The sequence below is a fragment of the Xyrauchen texanus genome, chromosome 50 (assembly GCF_025860055.1).
Source record: "Xyrauchen texanus isolate HMW12.3.18 chromosome 50, RBS_HiC_50CHRs, whole genome shotgun sequence".
Taxonomy (NCBI): Eukaryota; Metazoa; Chordata; class Actinopteri; order Cypriniformes; family Catostomidae; genus Xyrauchen; species Xyrauchen texanus.
Genome location: NC_068325.1, coordinates 15,253,646 through 15,266,298, shown reverse-complemented (window position 1 = coordinate 15,266,298; position 12,653 = coordinate 15,253,646). Strand labels below are relative to the sequence as shown.

Here is a 12,653-nt window from a genome sequence, read left to right as displayed (position 1 = left end):
CATAAATGTTGATAAATCAGCTTTATTTCAGGCTTAGCACTTTGTATCTAATGTATTAATTGTACTAAATGGTTTATTTTGACTTTAAAATCACTACACTGAATTTCAACGGAAACAATGACTGATTTAAAGGTATAACTACAGAGTTTTACGTGTGAGCAATAGTTCACAGAAAAATAACCATTTTCTGTCATCATATTGTTCCAAAACATTATAACTTTCATTCTTCTGTGAGTTTGGAACAACATTACAGAATTGTCATTTTTGGCTGAACTAACTTTAACGATCGGCAAGATTCAGTTTTTGTGGTTCACAGCCCAAATCATAGATCTAGCAAACTGAGTTGCATCAGCTGGAAGGGTGATTCAAGAAGGGAAGGCAGGTATAAGAAATACAGGTAAGCTTTTTAAAGGGATGCTGCAGTAGACAGGTCACAACACACTGTCCACATGGCACGAGAATTCAAGACAGAGGTACAGTATGACAGGACAATGTCTGCTATGTGCTTACAAAATCTTAGTGGATGAGATGGTCTGGTTAGTGTTGCCACACGCTGTCTACAACCTGGAGACCCTGATACACTTCCTCTAGAAGACACAGGATATCCTCATATTGTGAGACACACATTCAATGAGATGAGGTGTCAAACTATGCATCTTCATAAAGACAATAGCATTGCAAAATCATGCCCTACAAAGGAAATAAATTACATATTTACAATTAACCACTAGAAATGTGTTCAACTAAATTGCAAATTAATTATTAAAAAAACGTTAAAAAAAAAGAAGAAAAATCTATGTTATTTGTAAGAATTTCTGTGCAACAACGTATATCAGTAGAGGTTTGATTATAGCAATATAAAATCCTGATACAGCAATGCAATTGGAGTAGTTCACCTTGAAATGAAAATTCAGTCATTACATATTCACCCTCATGTCTCAAGATTTTAAGTAAATAATGGCTTAAATTTCTGTGCGTTCCTCACACAAAACAATAATTTGACTTCAGAAGACATGGAATGTAGTGCACAAGTTGTATCGCCATCTTTTATTGAAGCCTAGTCTCATTAAAATTTTGTGACTGTGAATGTTTGTGAATGTTAAAAACATTACAGCATTCCTCAAAGGTGAAATGTCCACCATGTGGCGCTAAAAAAAAAAATTAAATGTGAAATGTTCTCCGAAACAGAAGGTTTTTAACCTCTTCAACTCTGGAGCATTTTTTGGCTGCTGCCTGCAATCTTTCACATTCAAATTTAAAAGATCAACAATTACACTAATTGGACAAATTGCCAAAAAAACAAAAAACAACAGTTATTCATAAATAATATTATAGGTTTACAATCTTAATGAATAAACAAAAATATATATAATTTTGTCCTAACTTTGTAAGCATGTAATTCTGGTTCTGTTCACTCCATCTCCCAACAAAAGTCTTATTTTATTCCCCTAGATGGCAGCAAATACTAGAAAAAATAAGTTTTCCTCCATCCATATCAATCACAAAATGCCGATCTGAAATGTGTGTCGATCTCATGCAATTTAGCCCACACAAATGTGCGTCCATAGACATGCAGTCTAATTTTCAGTTCACGCACCACCACTATTTTTCATAGAATATCTCGGCCTCTGAGTGGACTAGAAGCTCAATCAAGCTGTCATTAGAAAACTGACATCCTCCCCTTTGTGATGATGTGCAACATTTTATCATCAATAGTCGATAACATATTTTCCCTAAGATTGGTTTAGTATGCCTTCCCTGTTGGACCGCATATTTTGTTCTGGACATCGAAGATATAACATTGGATTATTCACAAAAGCAAGCTCACAGACAGTGGCAATTTTCTTTTAGAAAACTGCCTAAGGTAAGAGCAGATATAAATTTTTTTGCTATTTGGGGTTTACAGCAGCAATGATCAAAAGATACTTTTGTATTTGATGTCTTACAGAAAACATATTTCACCTTCTGATTCTTTTGAGAATCTTTCAAACTGTGGTATTAAGGCAATACACTAGTTGCATTCCTGAGAATGAGAGCTTTCATTTGATATATGATTTGTCTATTTCTTTGCTATTTGAAAGACTTGTATATTTACATTTCTACCACATGGCCTCTAGGTGGCACTATTTTGCAATGCAAATGATTTCGGGCCTTATTTTATGTAACATAAATGTATCAGTGATGGTTACCAATGCAAAGTTCAGATTCCAAGCTTTCAAACGATACCCCAGATGCCTGACTTATGTTCTCAGGACATGAACATTTCAAGCGTAATCTTTTTCACAACATGCCGGTGGTTGAAGAGGTAACAGTTAATGCTCTATAGAGTTTTAGATCAACAAAAACTGAACTGAAAATCAGAAATTTTACTTGTGATTTGTGTGAATGTGAAATAAAGAATAAGTTGCAAATTTGCTATAAAAGTCCCAGGAGCCACATAAATATAAATTTGCAAAACACCTATATTTGTGCTCCACGGAAGACTGTCATACAAGATTGGAACAACATGAGGGTGAATAAATGATTACGGAATTTTTGAGTGAATCATTCCTTGAAATATTCATAAAGCTACCCTGTAACAAAACAAAATCTGATTGAAATGATCTTCATATCTAATACAGGCTAAATAAACCCACTTAACCATTCCAATCTAATTTTATGAAAATTCATCTGATTTCTTGAGAAATGTTTGTGGGTTGTTCGGTGTATAAAGTTAATTGCATGTTTCTGTTTATTTCAGTTTAAATCAAGAAATTAGCAGGACTAAAAGTTGTCTTTAAGTGTGCATACTGTATTAGTGTCTTGTGTCTGCTACTCCAAATGTATCTCCTGGTCTTGAGTTACCAGCACTCATCACATTAAAATTATCATTTCTAATATTACCACATAATTCACCTGCTCAACAGTTGCCAATGGAGAGGCTACAGGTCCAAAGACTAAGACAACACAATGTTGTGCAGACTCAATGCATATGTGATTTCCCTTTATAATCTAAAACACCAGGTGCACAAACAGTAAAGTGGAGACGGCATCAAGTTCAAACATTCTCACTCTATCAGTCCTCACGACTCCATAATAGACAATATGAGGTGAAGTGTCAAAGAGAACACATGGCTGTCATTTGAAGACATGTGAAAGGAATGTTTGTGTTTTTCTGTGGATGTAGTCCTTGAAAAGGATAGTTCACACAAAAATGCTAATTCTGTCATTGACTCAACCTCATGTTGTTCCATTCACATTTGGAATAACATGAGGGTGATTAAATGATGACAGAATGTAATTTTTGGGTGAACTATCCCTTTAATGTGTGCTTGTGTGTTAGGAGAGCACAGACAGCATGACGGATCCTCGCTGTTTCTTCAGTATGGCCACCGCTTGTTCATGTGTGACTCCCTCCAGACTCTCTCCGTTAACCGACAGGAGCTGGTCTCCACGCTTCAGACGCCCATCCACCGCTGCTGCCCCCTGCAGGCAGAATAAGGAATGAGTTTTGTCATCTGAATAGCACTGACCTTTACCTTTATTTTATTCAATAACAGTATTAATCTTCCAATGGTATTCGGACATTTTTGACCGAAATACATTTTCCTCGTTTAATAAAAATTATTTCCTTTATCTGAGCAGTGCAAGACTTGGTGACTTTTCCTTCATTTGATATCTGAACATACAAAAAAACAAAACAAACAAACAAAAAAAATTTATAAATTGATTAGGGCAGCATTCATACATCTATTTCCCCAAAGACAACCTCTGGATATCACGCTGAGCACGTGCACTCATCTTTATGTAGAGCAACAAACCTTTTTTCAGATCTTCAGAGAGTTCTTTGCCATGAGGTGCCATATTGAACTTCCAGTGACCAGTATGAAGGAGTGTGAGAGCGATGACACCAAATTTAATGCACCTGCTCCCCATTTACACCTGAGACTTTCTAACACTAACGAGTCACATGACACCGAGGAGGGAAAATGGCTAATTGGGCCCAATTTGGACATTTTCACTTAGGGGTGTACTCACTTTTATTGCCAGCGGTTTAGACATTAATGGCTGTGTGTTGAGTTATTTTGAGGGGACAGCAAATTTACACTGTTATACAAGCTGTACACTCACTACTTTACATTGTAGCAAAGTGTCATTTCTTCAGTGTTGTCACATGAAAAGGTATAATCAAATATTTACAAAAATGTGAGGGGTGTACTCACTTTTGTGAGATAATATATATATATATATATATATATATATATATATATATATATATATATATATATATATATATACATACACACACACACACACACACACACACATATACACATATACACACATTTTCTTATTTGTATATGAAAATGAAGGATAAAATGTAGAAATTTGCAAGTAAAAAAGATTAAAAAAAGCATAAAATCCCAGAAGAAATGCATAGTTTTATTGTTCTTATTTCAGGGAAGAAAATACTATCATTATCATCATAAAAAAAGGGTTACACATCTCACATTTACGGTCAAAAATGACCACGAAAACCAAAGGGAGGGGCCCTTTTTCAATACCATAGGAGGGTTAAATGTGTCCACAACTAATGATTAATCTAAATAAGGGGTTTTCAACCTTTACAGACACATGAAGTCTATCCAGACTCTCAGACAACCCAGAGACCCCAAAAGGTAAAGAAGCAAGATTTTCTCTGTAACACTTAATAATAACAATTTTAAAACATTATGATCTTCTATAATGCTTAACAGATTATAAATGTATCATAATCATGTAATGTGTTAATGTTTAGAAATAACTTTATTTATATGAAGTGTAATTGCCTGACAAGTATCATATCAATGGATCTATTCACGTGAAACAGCACTATGCTGCTCCCTGGTGGCAGTACAGTCACAGCTGAGGAATTACCTTGCAGAAGACTGTTTTCACATAGATGGGAAGGTCTCCATGTGGACTCCCAAATCCGCCAACAATACTGAAGCCTAGTCCCTCGGAGCCCTTCTCCAGAGTGATGCTCTTTGGCTTTGGGGCCCTGTAGGTAATTCAAAGCATGTGTAATGCAAATATGAGCATTGTCACAAATTCATATTGTAAAAACAAAATTGTACATACGTAATCAATTTATTTTAAAAGTTTATTACGGAAGTCCTGAACCACACTGTGAAAAAATATATTTCTTTCTCTCAATTTTTACCCTCTCAAAAATATTTTTTTCTCCTTAAGAGGCAACATGAGATTTGTTTTTTGCTTGCTAGCTAACAATTAGCATGCAGTACCAATTTCATCCACCAGATGCCACTATCTGCAAACATGAAATCTCACAGTGACAGATGAGGTACTTGATCTGTTGAATTATAGTTGTATAATACTCTAACAAGAATGTTTTGCAAATCTTAATCAAGGAAAGAAACCTATATAATGTCTGAGAGTCTATTAATACATGATATTCCACATTGGCAATATGGCATTCATTGTCAAGTGTAACAATGGGAGTCATTTCTGGTTGTTTGATGATATTCACAATGATGATTTTTTCGATGCTGCTCTTGATAATGTGCTTTTTTAAATTTGTTGGCCCATGTAAACATGCTAGATAGATGTATTTGCCCATTTCAATGCCTCTCACTGTAGTAGCCTCAGTAAAAATCTATATCCTTGAGAATTTCACAGGCCGAGAGACAACCAGATAGCTGGATGATGTTTGAACAAAACGCACAGATTCCTCAAGCAGCTCTGCATCTTTCTTTAACACGACACAGCGCAGAAGTGCTATGGGTTCATTGATTTGGGCAATGCTAACACGTTCATGCCTCTAAACACGGTATTTAAAACTGAAAACACAGTCAGGGGCATCAAAACTGGCAGAGACATCTATCTAGCACAAGTTCTTAGAGAGAAAAAAAATACATTTGTAGTGACATGGGCTCAGGAAGGCACCAAGACTCCTAAAAATAAATAAATTCACCTAGTGAAAAGTGCAGTTCAGGGCTTCCGTAGTTAACAAGTTATCATTGAAAATCAATTCCCCAATGTAAAAAATAATGAACAGGATTTTAACTTCTGGAGCCAGACTGTTCCACTCTATAAACCGAACTCACTCTGGTTCCACGGGTCGGACCTCTGGGCTGGTGCTGGGGGTGGAGCTACTGGACAGACTCTCAACCTGACTGGCTATGGCACTGATGTTGGTGTCAGCGATCACCTGTCAATCATGCACATACAGAGATAGGCACATGAGGTGAAACGATAACTAACTTATTAACTATGCCTTATACAAACAAAAGTGTACAACAAAGTTTTACACATAATTGTACAGAGATTATATACATTCCCTAAAAACATTCTATGTATAAATATATATAATTTTCTTTTAATAAATTAGACATTTTCTTATGTCTGTTCATGTCTGTTTATATACACTGATGTTTAAAAGTTTGGTGTCACTTGACTGAAATGTTTCTCATGATCTTAACACTTTTGATCTGAAGATGTATAATTAAATGTTTGAAATTAGTTTTGTAGAAAAAAATATAATTGTGCCACCATATTAAATAATTTCATTACAAAACAAAAATTGATTTTTTTTTTTTTATTTATTTTTACGTTTTTGAAATGGATGACTTTGACTGAATAATAAAGAAAAGCAGCCAATAAGTCCCAGGCACAGATGGGAACTCTTTCCATACGGTTTAGAAAGCATCCCCTAATTCTAGGCAAACGGTGACTACTTTGAAAATGCTAAAATATAACATAGCTTTGATTTATTTTGGATTTGTATAGTACCAACATAATTCACAGTTCCATTTATGTTATTCCATAGTTTAGATTACTTTAATATTATTCTAAAATGTGAAACAAAAATGTAAATAAAGAACGAGTAAGTGACCCTAAATTTTTGACCGGTAGTGTGTGCTTTCACAGATGACTGTCTGCCTGTAGATAATAGTACTCTGCTCTCTCTGTTGTGAGTGTGTGGCACTGAAATGCATCCCAGTAATCGTTTATTGTTCTCCTAGGTGAATTCCTGCGCCTGACCGCTCTACAGACAGCTCATGTTCAAACGCATCCATTCACACAGTCACTGCTCATCAAACCCTTCAAGTCACAAATGCCTTTCAGTCACGTTTAATTGACATTTACTTCATCTATTAAACGCTGTTGCTATGAGGACAGTGGCATATTAATTAGCATATTTAATTATGAGGAAGGTAATTAAAAGTACAAAATACGCAACAAACTAAAGCTAATTAATGAATGAGTCAAAACATTGAAACGCTCCCATGTCATAACACTCGGTTATCAGAGAGAGAGAGAGAGAGAGACAGAGAGAGAGAGAGAGAGAGAGAGAAATAATGAAAGAGAGAAAAAAGATCCTTGCTATGTGGTTGCCAGGGCGTTGCTAAGCAGTTGCTAAAGGGTTCCGAATTGTCTCCGTTAGTATTATTATTCTTCCTCCCCAATGGGAGTCTAAGGCAGCCCATAGAACCTTTCATTGAAAAATTATGAAGTTTGGCACACTGATGGGGTGGGCATGAATAGTCCCCATAGCAAATTTGGGACCTATAGGACAAACTCCATAGCACCAACACCAGTTCAAAAATTAACTATTCTTTTATGTGTATCATTCGAGCCATTTGTTCTAGAGAAACAATTCTCTGAATGTCTGATTACTCTCCTCTTGATGATTCAAATTGAGCCCTTACATTAAAACTCCGCCCATTACAGTGGCCACCATCTTGGATTATGATATTTACAGTTTAAAAGTTTCAATCCTTCCAACTTTCTCTGATTTGTCCAAACAATGTCTTAAATATTCTCCAGAACAAGCCAACAGAAATGATACAGAATTTTTGATTTCGGCTTCGTTTAAAAGTTACGGCATTGCAACGTTAACAAGGCCAAAATGAAAATGGATTTGAGGCTGTATCTCAGCAGTGCTTTGTCCTATCGAAACAAAACTTGGTTTGCTTCATGAGGACCATGGTCTGAGGGCATGTAGCAAGTAATAAAGCATAATGTAACATATGCACATAATGTAATAAGTTAAATGTAATAAATCTTTATAATGTAATAATTTTATCAAAACGTCATAAAATTGAGAGCATAATGTAATAACGTTTTTCTGGAAATTCATTACATCACAGATCATAATGTAATAACACCATACAATGTTTATGTAAAAGTTCAAGGTCGGAAAAGGAGGAGGCAGAAACCGGCTGAACATTAAACAAAGTTTTTATGTCAATCTTAACTTAAAACAAACAAACACAAATGCAATGTGGCTGCGTGCTTCCAAAACAATTTATAGACATCAATCACAAGCGGTTTTATTGACGTCTTCCCGTGGATGAAACACAGATTGGGCGAATACAAGAAACAATACATTAATGCAAGTTGTAATGTATCTTTCAACATGCCCTCTGATGTTCATTCATGTTTTATTTCATGTTATAACTTGTACTGAAGTGCATCAAATGATCGGCTGCGATCTGTCACATTATGGAGTGTCAAAACAATATTGATTCTTTGGATTTCATGACAATATTAATATTTATTATAATCATATTATACAAGTCTCTTAATCATACGTATTATTGTGCATACACAATTATACTTCTTTTCTTTATAATTATTCTTATTAATATTCTTATGTTGTTTTCGGAATATTTCAATCCAGTGTATTTCATAGGAAAGTTTTTTTTTACTATTGTAAAGGAATCCCAATGTTTATTTATGCCTTAAAAGGATACTAATGTAATGTTTTAAAAATTATTACAATATGACAAAATTATACATTAATTACAATTCTTTGTAGAGTTCAAAATGTAATACATTTCTCTTATTGTAATAACCTATTAGATTTAGCAAAAAAAAACATTAATTACTATAACATTAACATTGTGCTTTTGCATAAACTAAAGTTTAAATAAATTATTACATTATGAACACATTACATTTAACTTCCAAATATCATTATGTGCAGTTATTACATTATGCTTTGCTGCAGGGCACATGCAAAATTTTGCGATAACGCCACCTATGGGTCAAGAACTTTTGAACTGTATGTTCGTGAATTCCTGAGGTCAGTTGGATTTCAACGATAATGGTTTTCCATATGAACCATACCGTCTCTCAGCCATATTTAATTTGATTAAAAAGCTATGCATTGTCAGATGTAAAAGAAAATTGGAATGCATCATCTACATCATGTCCTCAAGACACCTGAGCAGATTTTAGACAACACCACCAATAGTTCAAAAGATAATCCACGCTTGTGTGCTGACTCTAACCTTGGCATGTCTCTTGATCATCATCCTGACATGTCAACTGAGTGGCACTGTGTGAGTATGTCTGGTCAAAGTTCTGAGATGGTGGGTTCAAATCCCCACCTCGACAAAACATGCAGATAAAATATCTGTTGTTACGGAGTGTATTTTTGTGTATGTCAGATGTGATCCTTGGGTCATGCAATTTTTGCCATTTCGATGCTTTGCCCCGTAATTGCTGCTTGCAGCTATATTTTTAGCTGGGCATTGCTATATGGTTACTAATAGGTTCTGAATGTAATTGTGTTATTGTTATGCGGTTGCCAGGGAGCTGCTATGCGGTTTCTAAAAGGTTCTGACATATTTTTTTTATCTTTTCTATATGCGGTTGGCTAGGGCATTGCTATGCTGTTGCTAAGTGGTTATGAATGTTTTAAAGCTTGTTGCAATACATTTGCCAGGGCGTTATTTTGCAGTTGTGAAAGGGTTCTGAATTTGTTTTGTAGGTAGTTGCTATGCATTTTTGATAAGGTGTTCTGTGTGGTTGCTAGGCTCAATTCAAAAGAGCCCTACCCTCAAGTTTCTATGACATTCTGGTCCCTACATATGGCTTGGGTTACTCCTTCAGTCTAAATCTATGGGATTTATTCCCCTGATTTTTCAAATAAGAAGGGAGAAAATGAAAGAAAAAGTGGGAGAGGTAAAAACTTTGTGGGGTGCAAGAACATATTAGAACACAGGTACAATGACTTTCCAGAGACATAAACGCAAATAAAGAACCCAACTGAGACACAGCAATCTAACATGGTCAGATTTCTGTGAGGGCATTACATATGTCCAATTAAACATATAGTAGCCAGAGAGAGGAAAAGAGAAAGAGAAAGAGAGAGAGAGCACTAAACAATAATTGCTCTCTGAGCTGCTGTAATCAGGTATTTGCAGGCTGGGCTCCCCTGTTTAAAAGCCCTGTGCATTTCTCCTGGAGCCGCGCAGATAATGGCACATTTGCATAAAAGACTGGGATTATCTGGCAACCCGCGCAATACCGCCGCACAGCTGCCCACGACTGATAACAGCCCAGTGACACAGCACCAACCACTCAGACAAACACACACCTCACACTACCATGACTCCAAACAAACACACACTCAACACATATACTGCACAGTGTCCTACGATACTCTCACTAACACACACAGATAACAGTACAGAACATATACAGAGACTCAGCATACTAGTAACAGCACAGCATACTAGTAACAGCACAGAGTACAAGCCATCTCACACAGTTGTGTTTACACATATCATACAGACTTCACCTACATGCAAAACCACCACAATATACCACTAACAAAAAAGTACCAAGGTAACAACACCATGTTATTTAGATATTTATTGTTATTTGTAATATTCCTTGAGTACCTTGGAATACAATGTAAATGTCTTGGTTTATGAATACAATTTTCATTCTGTACCATGGCATATATGAAAGCACCATGGTACCTGATACCATTACTGCACCATGGAAACACCACAGAAATTAAATGTACCATGGCAATTTGAGGGGATATCATAAACCACACCAGACAGGACCTAGGATCTATTTAGCACAAGCAGATTCTTTAATCAAAATGTATTCTTGGGATCAACCCATGGATTGTGCTCAGTCTTCAAATCACATTACCTAATTTGACTTCGCTCATTATCTAGCCAGCGAGCAGGAATGCTGCAACAAATTTGAACTGTGGAGTGGATGCATGTTTGGCAGCCTTTGCGCAAGGTTGAGCAAATTTCATCCAAAGGAGTAAAGCCCAGAAATTATTCTATGCAAGTATGTGCGCACAGATACTTTCAGCTACGCAAACTTGGTTTCGTCATCGCAATTTCGAAATCTTCCAAAACCCAAAGTGTTACATTCTCAGCATTGCCACAAGGGGTGCTTTAGCGAGCATTAATGTAAACTGTCTTATCCATTGCATTTTCTCTTTCAGGTCAACCAACTACTGTCATGGTAGAGCAACAGATTTGTTCATTTAATTTTAATTCCACAGGGCACTCGCTCAAATGTTTATCTCTCATTGTTGAAAAAGACTCCATGACCATGCCAACTACCCAGATCAGTTCGCAAAGGAAGGGTTTTGCAAACGAAAACTGTTCTGCCCGATAGTGGAAAAGCGCCTATTGTCGAAATGTTTATAGCTAGCTTCGTGGATAATAACAGGTTTTTTTACCACCACAGTGACACAAGAATGTACGTTAACAATGCAGAAGGGGACTGCCAGCTTGTAAAGCGCTGGCCAAGCATACGTGTCTGCATTTGTAACCGAGACTGTAGGCCAAAAACAGTCTGCGTAAGTATGCATTTACATCTGCACTGCAAAATTCCACAGGTGAAGACAGGGGCGGATGTGAAGCAAGAGCGAAACCTGCAAAAACTTCTTTCTAAGCAGCATATTTTTTCATGCTACACTTTATAACCTGGGAGAGTGGAGTTATAAAGAAACTCACCCATGTTCCTCATCCATTGTGAATATTCAGTGTAGCCATGTTGGTAGCACCACCCACACGGAGGTTACTGCAAAACACGGGAACTTCCTATTGGTCAATGCTGCAAATTCGTGCATCATAGTTCACCAAACTTGAATCCAAGGTGAAATTTGCATAGGGAAATTTCTTCGGCCCCGGAAGTCCATCAGGTAAAATTCCTGATCGCATGGATTCTCATTGAAATGACTGTATTTCACCCGTAATTTTGCAATGCACAGGTAAATGTGACGAGACAATAACTAACAACATCACTGCCAGTGTTAGGTAAGTTACTTTAAAATAGTATTCCTCTACAAATTATTGATCTAAAATTGTAATGTAACACATTATTTCATTGAAAAAATAAAATCGCATTACTGATTATTTTACTTTTAAGTGACTTTCCAAAATCCTTTTTGGCTCAACATATTAAAAATGTCTATATTTCTTTCTTGTTCATTGTTTCAAGTTATACACTCAGAACCTCACGTTCCTCCTTTACAGTGACTTGTTACAAGGCCATAATTCATGTATTCTACTGTGGCAGGGTGGAGGGCGGGGCCGGATCGTGATTCCGCACACCCGGACCCTAATCAGACTAATCAAGCCTCCGACAGGGATAAAGGTCGACTGGATACGGCAGTGCAACAGAGAGTGTGTAACGGGCAGCTGTCCGACACCTGTGTGTGTTTGTGTCTTTTGATTCAGTTCTTCATTAAATAGTATCTATATAATAAAGCTGTTTCTTGCCTCCTCCTTTCCATTAATCCCTTTACATCTGCATAAATAATACATTAGTAATAAGTATAACCCTGTAATGAACTTAAAAGTAATCAAATCAATTGAAAGGCAGCAACTGTAATCTAATTACAA

At 36.3% G+C, this 12,653-nt stretch overlaps 1 protein-coding gene across 5 annotated transcripts in view; it reads right to left on the bottom strand.

Annotated features, from left to right (window-relative positions):
* Window positions 1-12: 12 nt before the first annotated feature.
* patj (PATJ crumbs cell polarity complex component) overlaps window positions 13-12,653 on the bottom strand; it is a 132,050-nt gene continuing 119,409 nt past the window's right edge. For all 5 annotated transcript variants that reach the window (XM_052123543.1, XM_052123542.1, XM_052123545.1 and 2 more), the window contains 3 exons: window positions 6,087-6,190; window positions 4,897-5,020; window positions 13-3,465 (listed from right to left, as the gene is read on the bottom strand). In XM_052123543.1, the coding sequence (XP_051979503.1) occupies window positions 3,319-3,465; window positions 4,897-5,020; window positions 6,087-6,190 (375 nt within the window). In that variant the 3' untranslated portion in view covers window positions 13-3,318. The remainder of the gene's footprint in view (window positions 3,466-4,896; window positions 5,021-6,086; window positions 6,191-12,653) is intronic.